Source organism: Staurois parvus, unplaced genomic scaffold (assembly GCF_062004578.1).
Source record: "Staurois parvus isolate SC_StPar_1 unplaced genomic scaffold, SC_StPar_1.0 ptg000892l, whole genome shotgun sequence".
Classification (NCBI taxonomy): Eukaryota; Metazoa; Chordata; class Amphibia; order Anura; family Ranidae; genus Staurois; species Staurois parvus.
In genome coordinates this window covers 328,256-347,395 of record NW_028318688.1, presented here as the reverse complement: position 1 = coordinate 347,395, position 19,140 = coordinate 328,256, and the positions used below count along the sequence as shown (strand labels likewise).

Below are 19,140 nucleotides of genomic sequence, written 5' to 3'. Positions count from 1 at the left end.
GCATCGGCCGGAGGACATTACAGGGGACACTGCAGGGGGGACATCGCGGGAGCGCAGGACAAGGTAAGTGTTGGAGGGATCCCGGAGCAACGCTGCAGTGTATTCCCGAGTGTAGCTGGGGGGGGGTTACCGCTTGTTGTGCTGAAACTTTACCCCGAGCTACACTCGGGAATACCGCCAGGGGGGTTAAAGGGTTAATTGCTTAGTTAACTAAACCCAGCGACAATCACTCTTAGTCTGTTGGCACCAAGACTGTAGTCCCGCAAGCCGGAACACCCTTGCATTGTGCGGCTGAGAATGGTATTGTTGAGTGACAGCGCGGGGTGAGGTTGGCCAGTCTTTAGCCACAGGTTGGTGAAAAGGGCGGTGGTCAGGCACCAGGCCACAGCTCCAACCATGGTAGACAAGGTATTCATTCACGTTTGTAGGCAAATATGAATAGGGAGAAGGAACTGGTGGGGTCCAACGAGGGCTTTCTAAATATATGGGTGACCAATGCATGTTTTATAGTATTTGTATTTCTGGTGGAACTCCATACTGAATATTTAATTCATAAATATACACTACATTGCCAAAAGTATTGGCCCCGCCCACTAAATCATGTGATCCGGGTGTTCCAATCCCCTCCATGGACACAGGTGTATACAATCAAGCCCCTAGGCATGCAGACGGCTTCTACAAACATTGGTGAAAGAATGGGTCGCTCTCAGGAGCTCAGTGATTCCAAGCGTGGTCCCGTGATAGGTGGCCACCTGGGCAATAAGTCCATCCGTGACATTTCCTGGCTACTAAATATTCCACGCTCAACTGTTCTTTTTAAGAACGTTCCAAACAGTTGTTTTGGCCACGCCTAATGTTTTTGCTATCTCTCTGATGGGTTTGTTTTGTTTTTTCAGCCTAATGATGGCTTGCTTCACTGATAGTGACGGCTCTTTGGATCTCGTCTTGAGAGTTGACAGCAACAGATTCCAAATGCAAATAGCACACTTGAAATGAACTCTGGACCTTTTATCTGCTCATTGTAATTGGGATAATGAGGGAATAACACACCCCTGGCCATGGAACAGCTGAGAAGCCAATTGTCCCATTACTTTGGTCCCTTAACAAGTGGGAGGCACATATGCAAAGTGTTGTAATTCCTACACCGTTCACCTGATTTGGATGTAAATACCCTCAAATTAAAGCTGCCAGTCTGCAGTTAAAGCACATCTTGTTTGTTTCATTTCAAATCCATTGTGGTGGTGTATAGAGCCAAAAATGTTAGAATTGTGTGGATGTCCCAATATTTATGGACCTGACTGTTGATAAAATAAACCCTTCAGGAGGGCTTCCCTCTCTCTTTACTGCAAGGGTTAAGTGCTAATTTTGTCTGGGGGTGTAGGAGGTAAAGTGTAATATTTACCTTATGCCTAGCACCAGCAGGCTTCCTCCACCTTGTTGCTAGGTAGGCAGGGGTGGGCAGGGGGCGGAGACAAGGGATGGCGCTCAGAGGTGGGTAGGGGGCGGAGACAAGGGATGGCGCTCAGAGGTGGGTAGGGGGCGGAGACAAGGGATGGCACTCAGAGGTGGGTAGGGGGCGGAGACAAGGGATGGCGCTCAGAGGTGGGTAGGGGGCTGAGACAAGGGATGGCACTCAGAGGTGGGTAGGGGGCGGAGACAAGGGATGGTGCTCACAGGTGGGTAGGGGGCAGAGACAAGGGGTGATGGGGGGCGGGGGGAGTTCCTGAATATCATACCTCTCACCAATATAATACTCATCCCTGTTTAAACAACAAAAACACTGTTGCCATATAACATTTTTTCCTTTGTACCAACCCCCCCCCCCCCCCCCATCCCACAACCAAAGTGTCACTGCTAGATTATGTACACATTGTGATCCTGATATGCAGTACCAGCAAAGACCCGTAGAGGCCACCCGTTCCCGCTGTCACCAGTCTAGTCCGTCAGCATGCTGTCTATGGTCTTCGGCGGTCTCTTCTCTATCCCAGCTCTCTCCTCTATTGTGATGTTGTCCTGGTGACCGAGCTCTGCTCTTCCGGGTCCGTCTGACCTCGGTGGAGTGAATGTGAGGAGAGGGAGCCGGCTCAGGTCAGTCCGACAGCCTTCATTTACATGAGGATTACTTATTATTACAATGTGTGTCCCGGATATCCCTGATTGTTAGTTTTATTATACGTGTATATGTATGTGTGTGTATATATATGTGTGTGTGTGTATATGTATATATATATGTGTGTGTATGTATGTGTGTGTATATATATGTGTGTGTGTGTATATGTATGTGTGTATATATATGTGTGTGTATGTATATGTATGTGTGTATATATATGTGTGTGTGTGTGTGTGTATGTATGTCAGCAGAGTCTTCTCAGAAGCCCGCCTCACTACCTGCCCCCTGGACCCTATCCCCTCTCAACTCCTCCGGTCACCCCCCTCTTCCCTCATCCGCTCCCTCACCCACATCTTTAATCTCTCCCTCTCTACTGGCGTCTTCCCCTCCCCCCTAAAACATGCGCACATCACCCCCATACTCAAAAAGCCCTCCCTGGACCCCACTGACCTCAACAACCTCAGACCCATCTCCCTGCTGCCACTCACTTCCAAGCTCCTTGAGCGCTTGGTCTTCGATCGCCTAAGCGCCCACCTGACTGACAGCAACCTCCTTGACCCACTACAGTCCGGCTTCCGTCCCCTACACTCCACCGAAACTGCCCTCCTCAAAATCACCAACAATCTACTAACCGCCAAAGCCAAAGGCGACTACTCTGTCCTCCTCCTCCTAGACCTCTCCGCGGCCTTTGACACAGTCGACCACCCCCTCCTCCTTAATAAACTACTCTCCCTTGGCATCAGAGACACCGCTATCTCCTGGTTCTCGTCCTATCTATCCCAACGCTCCTTCAGCGTTTCCTACAACGGTGCCACCTCCTCCTCACTCCCCCTCTCTGTTGGGGTCCCCCAGGGCTCTGTCCTTGGACCCCTTCTCTTCTCCATCTACACCTCCTCCCTTGGCAAACTCATACACTCCCACGGCTTCAATTACCACCTCTATGCCGATGATACTCAAATCTACCTATCCACCCCTCACCTCACCCCCACATTCTCCGCCCGCATCACTCACCTCCTAAACGACATCTCTGACTGGATGTCGCTCCATTTCCTCAAACTCAACCTCTCCAAAACCGAGCTTCTCATCTTCCCCCCAGCCCGCGCCCCCCCCCCCCCATCCTTTCCATCACTACCAACAACACCACCATCAATCCCGCCCCGCAAGCCAAAGTCCTTGGCGTCATTCTGGACTCAAACCTTTCCTTTCAACCTCATATCAAATCTCTCACAAATACATGCAGACTCCACCTTCGCAACATCGCCAAGATACGCTCCTTCCTTACCCCAGACACCACTAAACTACTAGTACACTCCCTGATTATCTCACGCCTGGACTACTGCAACTCCCTCCTCACCGGCCTACCCCAGTGCAGGCTCTCCCCGCTTCAGACCATCCTGAACTCAGCGGCCAGACTCATCCACCTCACCAGCCGCTCCACCTCTGCCACCCCCCTCTGCCTCTCCCTCCATTGGCTCCCCATTGCCCAACGCATTAAATTTAAATTGCTCACCCTGACCTATAAGGCCATTCACAACACTGCCCCTAACTACCTCACCGACCTGATTCCCAGGTACCACCCTACCCGTACCCTTCGCTCTTCACAGGACCTCCTTCTATCTTGCTCCCTGGTCTCCTCCTCCCACGCACGACTGCAAGACTTCTCCAGGTCCTCCCCCATCCTCTGGAACTCACTACCCCAATCCATCAGACTGTCACCTTCCCTCCTCACCTTCAGGCGCTCCCTGAAAACCCACCTCTTCAGGGAAGCCTACCCCACCCTCACCTAACAGCCGCTGCCCTTCCCTCCTCCTACCACTCCATCCCCCACAGCCGTTTCCTCCTGTGCCTCTACCCCCTCCCTCCTAGATTGTACGCTCGAAAGAGTAGGGCCTTCTAACCCCTCGTGTGCTGTTTGATGTTACTGTTCTGTTTCATGTATTGTCCCCCCTCTATTGTACAGCGCTGAGCAAACCCTTTGGCGCTATATAAACTCGATAAATATATAAATAAATAAATGTGTGTGTATATATATATGTGTGTGTGTGTATATGTATGTGTGTATATATATGTGTGTGTATGTATATGTATGTGTGTATATATATGTGTGTGTATGTATATGTATGTGTGTATATATATATATGTGTGTGTATGTATGTGTGTATATATATGTGTATATGTATGTATGTGTATATGTATGTATATATGTATGTGTGTGTATCTCTATCTATATATATATATCTTCCTTCTTATTGTATATGTCTTATTATATCTTTGTTTCTTATTCTGTGTTGGGTGTTGTATGTATGAAGGTATATATGTATGTATGAAGGTATATATGTATGTATGAAGGTATATATGTATGTATGAAGGTATATATGTATGTATGAAGGTATATATGTATGTATGAAGGTATATATGTATGTATGAAGGTATATATGTATGTATGAAGGTATGTATATGTATGTATGAAGGTATGTATATGTATGTATGAAGGTATGTATATGTATGTATGAAGGTAGTTATGTATGTATGTATGAAGGTAGTTATGTATGTATGAAGGTATATATATGTATGTATGAAGGTATATATATGTATGTATGAAGGTATATATATGTATGTATGAAGGTATATATGTATGTATGAAGGTATATATGTATGTATGAAGGTATGTATATGTATGTATGAAGGTATGTATATGTATGTATGAAGGTATGTATGTATGTATGAAGGTATGTATGTATGTATGAAGGTAGTTATGTATGTATGAAGGTAGTTATGTATGTATGAAGGTAGTTATGTATGTATGAAGGTATGTATATGTATGTATGAAGGTATATATATGTATGTATGAAGGTAGTTATGTATGTATGAAGGTATATATGTATGTATGAAGGTATGTATATGTATGTATGAAGGTATATATATGTATGTATGAAGGTAGTTATGTATGTATGTATGAAGGTAGTTATGTATGTATGAAGGTATATATATGTATGTATGAAGGTGTATATATATGTATGTATGAAGGTAGTTATATATGTATGTATGAAGGTATATATGTATGTATGAAGGTATATATATGTATGTATGAAGGTGTATATATATGTATGTATGAAGGTAGTTATGTATGTATGAAGGTATATATGTATGTATGAAGGTATATATGTATGTATATATGTATTCATCATTGTTATATATTTCGTATTACATTCTTGCCTGTTATTCTGTATTATATTATATATATATTTTCCTTATTCTTGTATCATATACACTGAACAGCCATTACTTTATGACCCCCTGACAGGTACAGTCAATGACCTTGATTATCGCATTGTAATGGCATCTGAAGGTCAGTGGTTGATATTAGGTAGCGAGTAAACATGTTGTCCCTGAAGAGGTGTTGAAAGCAGCAAAAATGTTCATCAGGTTTGTCGTGCATGGGGCTGTGTTGCCACAGAGCGGTCAGGGTGCCCATGCTGAGCCGTGTCCACAGACAAATGCGCCTACAATGGGCACGTGAACATCAGAAATTGACCACGGAGGGATGGAAGAATGTGTCTGGTCTGATGAATCACGTTTTTTTTTTTACATCATGTGGATGGCCGGGTGGGTGTGTGCGTCACTTACCTGGAGAAGATATGGTGCCAGGATGCATTATGGGAAGAAGGCAAGCCGGCAGAGGCAGTGTTATGCTTTGGGCAATGTTCTCCTGGGAAACCTTGGCTCCTGCCATTCATGTGGAGGTTACCTGACACGTACCACCTACCTAAACATTGTTGGTGACCAAGTCCACCCCTTCATGGAAACGGTATTCCCTGATGGCAGTGGCCTCTTTCAGTAGGATAACGCGCCCTGCAACACTGCAAGAATGGTTTGAGGAACACAAGAAAGATTTCACAGTGTTGACTTGGCCTCCAAATTCTCCAGATCTCAATCCAATCGAGTATTTGTGTTATGTGCTGGAAAAACACGTAATCCATGGAGGCCCCACCTCCCAACTTACAGGACTTAGGCTGCCCATACACTATCCAATTTTCTGCTCAATTTCCTTTAGATTTACCTTCAGCTATGTAGTACAAGGGCCGGCCTAACTGGATACAATTGAAAGTGTTGTTAGGTTTGCCCTCATATTATATGGTTTTTTGGTAAATCTAAAGCAAAATTCTCAAAAAAATTGTATAATGTATGGCCAGCCTTTGTCCTCATGCATGCAGGACCTTGTGGGCTATACCAGATATACTGCTACAGGGCGGCACGGGTGCGCAACATCACTTATATATACGTGATTCTGCATTTCCAGGTAGGGGGTGTACGCTCCCTACCCGCACTGCCGTGGCTGTCAATCACTGGGTCCCGGACGGTGATCAACCCCCAGCGCCCGGTGATTACCGAAGATCTCTGACGGGGAGGAGGGCTGCTTTGTTTAATAATAGTTCTCCTCCCGTAAATTTCAGGCACACTGCTCTGGACGGCTGTGCACCCCCCCCCCACTTCCTCCTCATTGGCTGTGATTGATAGCAGTGGGAGCCAATGGCTTCCGCAGCTGACTCTGAGCCTATGAGGAGGGAGAGAGTGGCTGCTTTTGTGTACAGCGCTGGAAGATGGTGCTCAGGTAAGTATGAGGGTGGCTGGAGGGAGAAGCTGCCTTCAGATGGTTCAAAGACACCCCAAAAATCAAAGTGAAGAAATAATGCAGCAGGCGAGTCCATGTTGCTGAAATGTCATTGCAGCAACTCAGAATGGTCCTCAGTAGTCTGTGTGGCCCCCACGTGCTTGTATGCATGCCTGACAACGTCGGGGGAGGCTCCTAATGAGACCACGGATGGTGTCCTGGGGGATTTCCTCCCAGATCTGGACCAAGGCATCAGTGAGCTCCTGGACAGTCTGAGGTGCAATCTGGCGGCATCGGATGGACCGAAACATAACATCCCAGAGGGGATCTATTGGATTTAGGTCAGGGGAGTGTGGGGGCCATTCAATGGTATCAATTCCTTCATCCTCCAGGAACTGCCTGCATACTCTCCCCACATGAGGCCGGGCATTGTAGTGCACCAGGAGGAACCCAGGACCCCCTGCACCAGGAGGAACCCAGGACCCCCTGCACCAGGAGGAACCCAGGACCCCCTGCACCAGGAGGAACCCAGGACCCACTGCACCAGGAGGAACCCAGGACCCCCTGCACCAGGAGGAACCCAGGACCCCCTGCACCAGGAGGAACCCAGGACCCCCTGCACCAGGAGGAACCCAGGACCCCCTGCACCAGGAGGAACCCAGGGCCCCCTGCACCAGGAGGAACCCAGGGCCCACTGCACCAGGAGGAACCCAGGGCCCACTGCACCAGGAGGAACCCAGGGCCCACTGCACCAGGAGGAACCCAGGGCCCACTGCACCAGGAGGAACCCAGAACCCACTGCACCAGCATAGGGTCTGACAATGGGTCCAAGGATTTAATCTCGATATCTAATGACAGTCAGGGTACCATTGTCTAGCCTGTAGAGGTCTGTGTGTCCCTCCATGGATATGCCCCCCAGACCATCACTAACCCACCACCAAAACGGTCATGTTGAACCATGTTACAGGCAGCAGAATGTTCTCCACGGCTTCTCCAGACCCTTTCATGTCTGTCACATGTGCTCAGGGTGAACCTGCTCTCATCTGTGAAAAGCACAGGGTGCCAGTGGTGGACCTGCCAGTTCTGGTGTTCAATAGCAAATGCCAATCCAGCTCTATGGTGCCGGACAGTGAGCACAGGGCCCACTAGAGGACGTCGGGCCCTCAGGCCACCCTCATGAAGTCTGTTTCTGATTGTTTGGTCAGAGACATTCACACCAGTGGCCTGCTGGAGGTCATTTTGTAGGGCTCTGGCAGGGCTCATCCTGTCCCTCCTTGCACAAAGGAGCAGATACCGGTCCTGCTGATGGGTTAAGGACCTTCTACGGCTCTGTCCAGCTCTCCTAGAGGAACTGCCTGTCTCCTGGAATCTCCTCCATGCTCTTGAGACTGTGCTGGGAGACACAGCAAACCTTCTGGCAATGACACGTATTGATGTGCCATCCTGGAGGAGTTGGACTCCTGTGCAACCTCTGTAGGGTCCAGGTATGGTCTCATGCTACCAGTAGTGACACTGATCCTAGCCAAATGCAAAACTAGTGAAAAACAGAAAAGATGAGTGGGGAAAAAAATGTCAGTGACCTCCACCTGTAAAACCATTCCTGTTTTGGGGGTCATCTCATTGTTGCCCATCTATTACACCTGTTGTTAATTTCATTACCACCAAAGCAGCTGAAACTGATGAACAACCCCCTCTGCTACTTACCTGACCAGATCCATATCCCAGGAGTGTCATGGACTTGATGCTATACTCGGATTAAAAAGTGTTTCTGTTAATTTTTTTTATCAGTGTATGTATATATTTATATTAACATGCTGACAAAAATCAAATTGGAAAATTGATTATCGGACAAAACAGCAACATAGCAGACTCTTCTCTTCTTTGCATGTATTCTCTATTATGTTTGTCTGCAAATTAGAAATCTGTTGTACAAAGGCAATACAATGTGTCCTATCTTCCAGGAATTCCTCTGTGTGTATGGCTGCCTGGATTTGTAAGCATCCCAGCATTACAATCCCTGGACCGCACAGACCCAAACAACCTCAGACCCATCTCCCTGCTGCCACTCATTTCCAAGCTCCTTGAGCGCTTAGTCTACGATCGCCTAAGCGCCCACCTAACTGACAACAACCTCCTCGATCCACTACAGTCCGGCTTCAGTCCCCTACACTCCACCGAAACCGCCCTTTTCAAAATCACCAACGACCTGCTAACCGCCAAAGCCAATGGCCACTACTCAGTCCTCCTCCTCCTGGACCTCTCCGTGGCCTTCGACACAGTTGACCACCCCCTCCTCCTTAATAAACTACCCTCCCTCGGCATCAGAGACACCACTCACTCCTGGCTCTCCTCCTACATATCCCGACAATCCTTCAGCGTTTCCTACAACGGTGTCACCTCCCCTTCCCTCCCCCTCTCTGTTGGGGTCCCCCAAGGCTCTGTCCTCGGGCCCCTTCTCTTTTCCATCTACACCTCCTCCCTTTGGCAAACTCATACACTCCCATGGCTTCAACTACCACCTCTACGCCGATGACACTCAAATCTACCTCTCCACCCCCCACCTCACCCCCACATTCTCCGCCCGCATCACTCACCTACTGAGCGACATATCAGACTGGATGTCTCTCCATTTCCTCAAGCTTAACTTCTCCAAAACTGAGCTCCTTGTCTTCCCCCCAGTCCCCCCCTATCCTATCCATCATCACCAACAACACCACCATCAATCCCGCCCAGCAAGCCAAAGTCCTAGGTGTCACTCTGGACTCAAACCTTTCCTTCCAACCTCATGTCAAATCACTTACAAACACATGCAGGCTCCACCTCCACAACATCGCCAAAATACGCTCCTTCCTTACCCCAGACACCACTAAACTACTCGTACACTCCCTGATTATCTCACGCCTTGACTACTGCAACTCCCACCTCACCAACTGCTCCACCTCTGCCACCCCCCTCTGCCTATCCCTCCACTGGCCTCCACTCAGTGCCCTCCACCCCTCTCTGCCAATCCCTCCACTGGCCTCAACTCGGTGTCCTCCACCCACCTCTGCCAATCCCTCCACTGGCCTCCACTCAGTGTCCTCCACCCCTCTCTGCCAATCCCTCCACTGGCCTCCACTCAGTGTCCTCCACCCCTCTCTGCCAATCCCTCCACTGACCTCCACTCAGTGTCCTCCACCCCTCTGCCAATCCCTCCACTGGCCTCCACTCAGTGTCCTCCACCCCTCTCTGCCAATCCCTCCACTGACCTCCACTCAGTGTCCTCCACCCCTCTGCCAATCCCTCCACTGGCCTCCACTCAGTGTCCTCCACCCCCCTCTGCCTATCCCTCCACTGGCCTCCACTCAGTGTCCTCCACCCCCCCTCTGCCGATCCCTCCACTGGCCTCCACTCAGTGTCCTCCACCCCCCTCTGCCTATCCCTCCACTGGCCTCCACTCAGTGTCCTCCAGACCTCCGGACATGTAAAATTTATTGTAATGGACATGTAAGATTTGAGTGGAAATATGGTATCATAGCCATGACAGGTTGAGTAGATTAGATTAGGCCACGCCCTTTCATTACGAAGGTGTGTGCAGTAACAGTCTGGTAATTAAGGATGTACATTGAGCCCCTGGGCAGTAGGGAAATGAATAGAAGGTACAAACAAATGGTCTGGGGTCAGATGTGTATGTATACACAATTCCTCAATAGGCCTTACTGACCCAATCATCATTTAGCATTAATTAGTCTAAAGCCAGGTTCCTGGAGGTGACACCTTTTGTGTGTCAATCAGGTTATCACCTTCTGGGAAAACCAGTGACAGCAGACAGACTGTCTGCTGTATGTGGAAAGCTCTATAGGTAATATTCACATAAAAGGAGTATGTTTAATCTCTTATAAAAGCCAAAATATTAGTTGCAGAGATATGAACATACTTCCTTCTTGTAGGCCATTCGGTACGCTGCATTTGCATATGAAAATCATATTTGTGGCTTGGAGAGGAAGCCAGGAAAATGCATGGAATGATTAGATGACGGGGGGGTGCGACAGTCTGATGGTGTTTGGTACTGTTGCGATCGGGCTGACGCGCTGGTGTCAGAAATCCAATCCCCGACTTGGTGTTCAGGCCAGTCTTGGCCCAATTGAACTTGGGCAGGTCCATACACAGTACCTCTTGTGGGCAGGTCAGGACCACCTCCCCCAGGGTCAATTGAATGGATTACTAAGTTTCTGGCTTGCTCCAGCCGCAGGGTAAACTGTTATTCTGTCTTTTTATTCCCTTTTTATTTTATAGTAATTGGTCATTTGTGTGTCTTCTTATATCTTTTGTATTTCTGTACCTTTTTATATTTTGTACATATTTTATGCACCGCCCACTTGGGAAATTAAATCTTAAAATTAATTAGTGAACTTCTGTGTATTTAAGCACGTGCTCATATCTTCGGAGAGACTAGATCGGAGAGATTAGATTGGGTTAGATTGTATTTTAGTGCCTTTAAAACGCTCGGATAAGCTCATTGCCAATCTGTATACAACTGCACTGTGAGTGGGCAGATTGCACAGGTAACAGATCAGCCAGACGGAGATCTGTGTGTGTGTGGTGTCTCAACAGACCGTTCTGCGGATAAACTGTTGGGTGGTGGCATCGTATCTGCCAGTGTGTGGTCGACCAGCTGGATTGGAGTGGAGTCTCCATCTGGTGGTGGCCAGAGGTAGTGCAGGCTGTGAAAAGGTATCACGGCTGATCTTATATACGGTTTGAGATATTTAAGTGTAAATCCCTTTATTATCCCCTCTTTACCACCCTGTCAGGCTGCACGCACGCGTCTTGGTTAGCTAGTCGCTGTGGGCGTGGCGTGTGGTGGACACGTGACAGGGTGATCGTTTAACGGATCTTTGACAACCCCCCTCTGCCTCTCCCTCCACTGGCTCCCGATTGCCCAACGCATCAAATTCAAACTACTCACTTTGACCTACAAAGCCATTCACAACACTGCCCCTAACTACCTCACCAACCTGATTCCCAGGTATCACCCTACCCGTACCCTTCGCTCTTCACAGGACCTCCTTCTGTCTTGCTCCCTGGTCTCCTCCTCCCACGCACGACTGCAAGACTTCTCCAGGTCCTCCCCCATCCTCTGGAACTCACTGCCCCAATCCATCAGTTTGTCGCCTTCCCTCCTCACCTTCAGGCGCTCCTGAAAACCCACCTCTTCAGGGAAGCCTACCTCACCTTCACCTAACTGCCGATCTCCTCCACTCCATCCCCCACAGCCATTTCCTCCTGTACCACTATCCCCTCCCTCCTAGATTGTAAGCTCCAAAGAGTAGGGCCCTCAAACCCCTCGTGTACTGTTGTTGCTGTACTGTGCAATGTATTGTCCCCCCCCCCCCCCCCCTATATTGTACAGCGCTGAGCAAACCCTTTGGCGCTATATAAACTCGATGTAATAATAATAATAATAATACAACAGATGTCATTGAGTTGTCTTTGTAGGTCATTCCTTGTCTTATCTTTAGCTATTAATCTGCCCAACTTTACTCTGTAATTGTAACCCTTCTGTATACAGAGCAGTTAAAGATAACATGAACACTGACAACCTTCACCGTAGCAGACCGGAGGTCTTGTAATGTAGTGTGGTCTTTAAAGGAGAAGTATGGTGTGTTTTTGTTTTTTTTTTCAAAATGATACTTACCTAGGTGGATGCAGCTTCAGCCCGGGTTCACACTGATGCAATGCAGAATTTGCAGAGTTTTCAGTGCAAATTCTGCACCGCATCACAATCGCACCCCATTCATACGAACCGATGCGGGTGTGTATGGTAAGTTAACAACACCCCGACATCAGTCCGCAAAACACTGTGCGATGTGAAGAATCGGATCTCATAGCTGTGAATACCCATGCGATCCGATTCTAGTGCGGGCCAAGAAAGGGTCCTGCATGTTTTTGGTGTGGGTGCAGTGCGAATAGAGCCATACAAAATGTATGGGTCCGATCGCACCGCACACGAATCGCATGTGATTTGTACAGGAATGTGGTGCAGTTCATGTGCAAATCGCATGCGATATACCGCACCGCATGTATGTGAACCTAGGCTGAGTCTGGAATGATCGCTGTCTGTGTCACCATTGGGAGTGATTTCTCCTCACTTCCTGGGCAAGTGACAGAAAATTCAGAATGTGGTGCGGTTCCTATGCAAATCACATGGGATGTACCACACCACAGTAGTGTGAACCCGGGCTCAATCTGATGCTACATCTGTTCCCCGCTAGCTCCTGCACACGGGACGTTTTTACAGCGGCTGTTTTTGGCTTTTGACGTCTTTTTCTACAGCCAGTAAACCCCCCAGCATGTTCTCCTAGGTGTCCATACACACATAGACTGGAATCAACATTTTTTGACTGGAAAACCCCCCCAAAAATAATGAGTTTCTAGAGGAGGTTTTTAGCTGTAAAAACGCTCTAACATTGAAAAGCGCTGTAAAATGCCGCAAACCAGCAGTTTTGGACCAGTTTTTTGTAAAAAAAAAACACCAAAAAATATAAATGCAGAAAAACACAGCTGAACGCTAATGCAAAAACACTGAAAAACAGCTGAAAAACTCCCGTTTTTAGCGTGACTTCACACAGCTAACATTACCAGCATGATCAGTGCCCAGCAGTGCAACCCAACTGTGCCCATGAGTACCCAGCAGTGCCACCCACCTGTGCCCAGCAGTGCCACATCAGTGCTGCCCAGCAGTGCCACCCAACTGTGCCCATGAGTACCCAGCAGTGCCACCCACCTGTGCCCAGCAGTGCCACATCAGTGCTGCCCAGCAGTGCCACCCAACTGTGCCCATGAGTACCCAGCAGTGCCACACATCAGTGCCCAGCAGTGTTGGCAGTCAGTGCCGCCTATCAGTGCCAATCATTGTTGCATATCAGTGCCCATCAGTGCTGCCTATCCATGCCACTTGTTTGCAAAATTTTATAATAGAAACAAAGAAAAACTTTTTTTTTCAAATGTTTTGCTTATTTTTTTGTTTATAGCACAAAAAATAAAGCACCCAGCAGGGATTAAATACCACCAAAAGAAAGATCTATTGGTGTGAAAAAAAAATGATAAAAATTTCATATAGGTAGTGTTGCATGACCGCACAATTGTCATTCAACTGCGACAATGTTGAATGCTGAAATTTGGCTTGGGCAGGAAGGGGGTGAAAGTGTCCTGGCAGGCGAGGGGTTAAATACTGTAGACCACTATGTGGGAGGTCCGACATAAAGTCTCTGTAAAGCTAGGAGTTTATCTGGGCCTCAGAAGTCAGAAATTTACATATAATAGTTAAAGGAAGCATCTTGTTTACCAGCATGCCACGCCCATTACATGTCTACCACCAGCTTCATAAATGTGCTTGAAAAGTGCTGCTTGTGTATTCCGCAGGATGAAGAGGGCTCCGGTGCTCCTTTTCCTGGCCTGGCTGTCCATCCTCTTTTACTCTGGGATCTGGCTTTTCATGAGTGGTTTTCTCCTCATGAGAATAGAACTCAACAATCAGAGTCTGTGTTCTCAGCCTCCTTATCCTGGACTTCTCAGCAGACCCCAACAAGAGGCCGTTCCCTGCTGGTTTCCACACAGGTTCAATAAGGCCGTCATTGTCATCATCGACGCCTTGAAGTATGACTTTGCCAAATACAACCCGAGGAACACCAACCCAAAGCCTTACGAGAACAAGCTGGAAGTGATCCACCATCTAATCCAGTCCCAGCCTCGGCACGCCAGACTCTACCCTTTCCGGGCTGACCCTCCCACTACTACCATGCAGAGGATTAAAGGAGTCACCACGGGATCACTGCCAACCTTCGTGGATGTGGGCAGCAACTTTGCCAGCTATGCCATCCAGGAGGACAATTTAATCCATCAGATGGTACAAAATGGTGAGTCAACTCAAAACTAACCAGACTTGTTTCTAACGAGTGTTTTGTCTTGAAAGTGTCTGAAGACCCTTTGCTTGTCATTTGCCATGCAGTGATTGGATGGTAAAGACCAGATTAGTTCTTCAGGGGTCCTTTTTCAGTTCCAAAGCTGATCTTGGGTTCTGTAACACTACATACGATAAGGTTTTTATGGTTTTGTTTATTCTTGGGCCGAGATCTCACACAAAGTAGCGCAATCACACTTTCCAGTGTCGATATCATACAGATGAACTTGTGCCCAGATCCTCAGTTTGTACTTGCCGCTCGTTCACTTCAGCGTTGTGACGTCAGAGCCCCTCCCCTACGCGTTACACCACAGGGTCACGTGGCTTCATCAGGGGAAATCAATTGGACGCCACTCTGCTATGCTCTTTTATATACTCGTACCCAGTGTTTCTGGGTATGGGGGAGCATATGACTTCCTCCCATGTGACAATGCTCGGGTCTAGAGACTGCATGCTAGACCCCCAAGCACTGTCACATGACAGAGGTAGTGATGATTTAGTTGTGGACCTAATCGTCCAGTGCTTATCTGTTCCTGTCCTAATTTATGGTGCTGGCCAGCTTTTGGAATGTGCGCACATGAAGAAACTCACACTGACACGTTTGGTCTGTGAAAACTTCTCTCTAATTTATTGAAATTAAACCGTGAGTTTATATATGAAAAATGATGCGAACATCACGTGATAACAGCATAAGCATTATATTAGTCTTTGATTGGTCACTTTACACGAAAACAATCTCCGTCATGGTATAGGTGTGATCTTCTTCAGTCTTATCTTAAAAAGAGAAAAACATTCTTTTGTCTTCCAAATCACACGATGGGAGGGGGTCTGTTCCTGTGAGCAAATATTTCTTAAGCAAGGATTTCTTAAAGTACCACAAAGCCCAGCAGGCAGAAAATATTCACACAACATATATATTCATGCTAAACATTTATAAATATGTGGAAAGAAATAGTATTAAAGTATAAAAGTAAATATGTAAAAAGATGTGTATAAAAAAAAGTGTATATATATATATATATATATATATATTCAATATGAAATGAAATAGACATTTTACCAAATTCATCACAGTCCCCCCTTAAAATGACTATTTTTACTCTGTCCCTATAAAGCCTAGCTCATCTGTCCTTATGTACCTTGGAACTCTTTTATGCTTTTCCTTTAGACAGGTGATGACTATTTCATCACCTCCCTTGCCACAGACTTTGTACATAAGGAAGTCAGATGCTATCCCTACAAAAATGTGAGATTACTATTGGCGGAGAGGGACCGTAATGGGGTGTAAGGTTTTTCTTCATCTATCATGTGGGGATCCTCTTGCTCATGGTTCAGGAAGATAGGTGTACTGTTGTCTACAGCTTTGCTCATCAATTTCCTCACACATGGTATAACACAGCATACAACCAGGGCCAGGAGAATCAGAATTATTAGTACAGTTACACCTATTTTGGCAAGTATCTTTTGCCACCCACTCATCCAACTGAAATATTGATCCCACGGGTCTGTGATACCTGAGTTCTTCTTCAACTCAGCTGACAGGTCTTCCAATTTCTTTATAGCCAGAGTAACCTTACCATTCGGGCCGGTATTGTCAGGAATATATGTACAACATGTTCCGGTTCCTTCTATCATTTTACAGACACCTCTTTTTTCTGCTAAAATCATGTCCAGAGCCATTCTATTCTGGAATGTCATATAGGATGTAGGGGCTAACTGGTCAACGATTCCTTGGAGGGCATCTCTGGTGTAATTCACAAACCTCTGTTGGTTGTAGTATATGTAATTTATCCAATCTACATTTTTATTAACAGTTATCATGGGAATCAGGGATTCGAAGCCTGCTTTTACTTGGTCTCTTGCTTTAAATTCATTAGGCACCCCCCTTGGGACTCCAATGGCATCTATATACACATGTGGGTCAAAACTGCCAGAAGGAGCTTTTCGCTTCCTCCTACGGCCAGGCATTGGGTCAGGGGTATTTTCTGCTAGGATGTGGAGAGGCATAATGGCCTTTGCAAGAGCACACTCACCAGTCCAAATCCCTTCCAATCTGGTTCTAATCTTTTGGTCCCCACAGATCCAGTATATGTCACCAAGAGACTGGGTCTGATTCTGTATTAACTTCCCCGAGACACTGCTGTAGGTAGAGCAGTATCCTTCTGTAAAATTACCCAGAAACCTCCCTTTGCCTTTGTAATTCGAGTAACAGGTGTAATTCCCTGGATAGATAGTGATGCCCTCTCCAGGCTTTGGGATTTTGGTAACTATGGGATATTCCTCTTTCCACATTTCGCACGCAGAATGATTGGTGGATGTATTCGTGAACAGGCTGAGGAAACATTCCTCACTGTCTTGTGGGATCTGGAGAGGGACTGTCCCTAAATGTGGTCTAGCACTACCACAGACATAGCAGTTACTTCTGTTATGTTGTTTGGCACTGAATCTCATCCACTCAAGCCACAGGTTAGTGTCAGAGAACCCGGTTTCAGCCGCCATTGTCTCTTCAAAAGTAGGGTTTGCTATTGCTATCATGTCTTTTATAGCAGGGATGACAGGTTTAAGGGGATTTGTTATTGGTTTTGATGAGTTATACATGTCTTTTAGGTAAAACTTTGCTAGAGGTGTACCTTTCTGTGGGTGCCTGCCTAACCAGTAAAGTCCTGCATCACCAGGGCTAGGATTCTCAATGTTTAGGACGAGTCTTTCTGCGCTATCACTGCACCCTGACTTCCAGATGGACATACGTTTAATGAGAGGCTTCCCCACCTTATCTTTCTTTTTTAAGGCACTCTGTGGTTGATACCCCAAACCTGCTCCAGTACTCCATCCCACTGATCCCCAATGGGCACAGTTCGGTCCCCAATAATCATCCGGTATACATATGTATATCTGATCCGAGTTGACCACCAGACAGGCCCGCTGTGCCCATCCCGGTCTACGACTATTGCAATATATGGGTATCATACTACAAAAATCAAAGGTGAACGCAGCCACATATGTGTTGGATGAATTGTACCAGAATATGAAGGTGTCATTCATCCTAGTGATGGCTACCTGTTGAGCACCTGTTTTGGTGATAGTCACCTGCTGAGCTTCTATCAAACTTATTAGAAAAAGGATATACAACACAATCATCATGGTGTAGATGACGCCTTTTCCTCAGGGGTTGGGACTTTCTTGCAGTGGGAGGCGTGTATCCAAGTATTCTTCCCGGCCACCTTGACAGAAGTGGCTGTAGTCAGCAGAACTTGGAATGGACCATCATATCTTGGCTCAAGGGAATGTTTCCTCACAAATTTCTTTACTAATACCCAATCTCCGGGTAATAGGCTGTGAGTTCCTGTATCTGACTCAGGATCTGGAATGGAAGAAAACACTTGGGCATGGATACGGGTTAATTCACGTGATAATACAGTCACATAATTAGTTAACACATCAGATTGTAATTGCAACTGTTGTGGAAAATAACAACCAAGTCTGGGGACTGAGCCAAACAAAATCTCATAAGGGGATAGGGAGTGTTCTCCCCTTGGTGTGTATCTGACACTAAATAGGGCAATAGGCAGACTGTCTGGCCAAATCATGCCAGTCTCTTGGGCCATTTTTAGCATTCTGGCTTTCAGAGTGCCATTCATTCTTTCTACTTTTCCACTACTTTGGGGGTGATAGGGGGTATGGAACGCCAGAGTGACTCCTAATGCTGCCCATATTTCTTTGGTTACTGAAGCTGTGAAAGCGGGGCCCTGGTCACTCTCTATCACCTCTGGAAGTCCATATCTACATACAACCTCAGTGAGGAGTTTCTTCGCAGTTGTTTTAGCAGTCATGTTGGTTACAGCAAAGGCCTCTGGCCAACTGGAAAACATGTCCACCACCACTAGGGCGTACTCAAACCGCCCACTCTTTGGCATCTGGATATGGTCGATTTGTATCCTTTGAAAAGGGTATAGGGGTTTGGCCAAGTGTTTCTGTGGTGTCTTCTCTGTGCGTCCCGAATTACATTTTGCACAGGTGGCACATGTTTTGCAAAAATTATTTGTCAATGTGGTAATTCCAGGCGCTATATAGTACTTGTTGATGAGAGAGTTCATGAGGCTCTTTGACAGATGGGCTGCTCCGTGTGCCCACTGGACTACAGCTGGAAACATATTCTTGGGTAAACAAAGCCTCTTGTTGCACTCAAACAGACCGTCTTTGAGAATAGCTCCTCTCCGTCTCCAGCTCTCTTTTTCTTCTGGACTTGCTGCTTCTTGGAGTTCCTTGAGGTAGTTTCTGTCCACAGGTAAGGTCTGTAAAGTGAATATTGGTTCCCACTCTCCGGTCACCTCTCCTTCCATTTCTGGTGGTCCCATGGCCGCTCGTTTTGCCGCCAAATCTGCCAGATTATTGCCTTTGGCTTCTGAGGAGTTTATTTTCCCATGAGCTTTTACCTTCAGAATAGCCACTTGAATGGGTAGAAGGAGTGCTTCCAGC

At 47.0% G+C, this 19,140-nt stretch overlaps 2 protein-coding genes across 3 annotated transcripts in view; one reads left to right on the top strand and one right to left on the bottom strand.

Moving 5' to 3' along the window:
• Positions 1-2,007: 2,007 nt before the first annotated feature.
• The window catches only part of PIGO (phosphatidylinositol glycan anchor biosynthesis class O), a 72,616-nt gene continuing 55,483 nt past the window's right edge, over positions 2,008-19,140 (top strand). For both annotated transcript variants that reach the window (XM_089656157.1, XM_089656158.1), the window contains exons 1-2: positions 2,008-2,088; positions 14,127-14,620. In XM_089656157.1, the coding sequence (XP_089512283.1) occupies positions 14,128-14,620 (493 nt within the window). In that variant the 5' untranslated portion in view covers positions 2,008-2,088; position 14,127. The remainder of the gene's footprint in view (positions 2,089-14,126; positions 14,621-19,140) is intronic.
• LOC149442393 (uncharacterized) lies at positions 14,743-17,409 on the bottom strand. Its single transcript, XM_089656162.1, has 2 exons — positions 16,516-17,409; positions 14,743-14,781 (listed from the first exon to the last, which is right to left on the bottom strand). The coding sequence occupies exons 1-2, from the start codon at positions 17,407-17,409 to the stop codon at positions 14,743-14,745; spliced, it is 933 nt and encodes a 310-aa protein (XP_089512288.1).

Excerpts from the sequence above, each read along its gene's own strand:
- LOC149442393 (XM_089656162.1), bottom strand. The coding sequence starts at position 17,409 with ATGTCCATCTGGAAGTCAGGGTGCAGTGATAGCGCAGAAAGACTCGTC. Across the intron at positions 14,782-16,515 it reads AATTTAAAGCAAGAGACCAA|AACCCAAGATCAGCTTTGGA; the intron begins GTAAAAGCAGGC and ends GTAGTGTTACAG.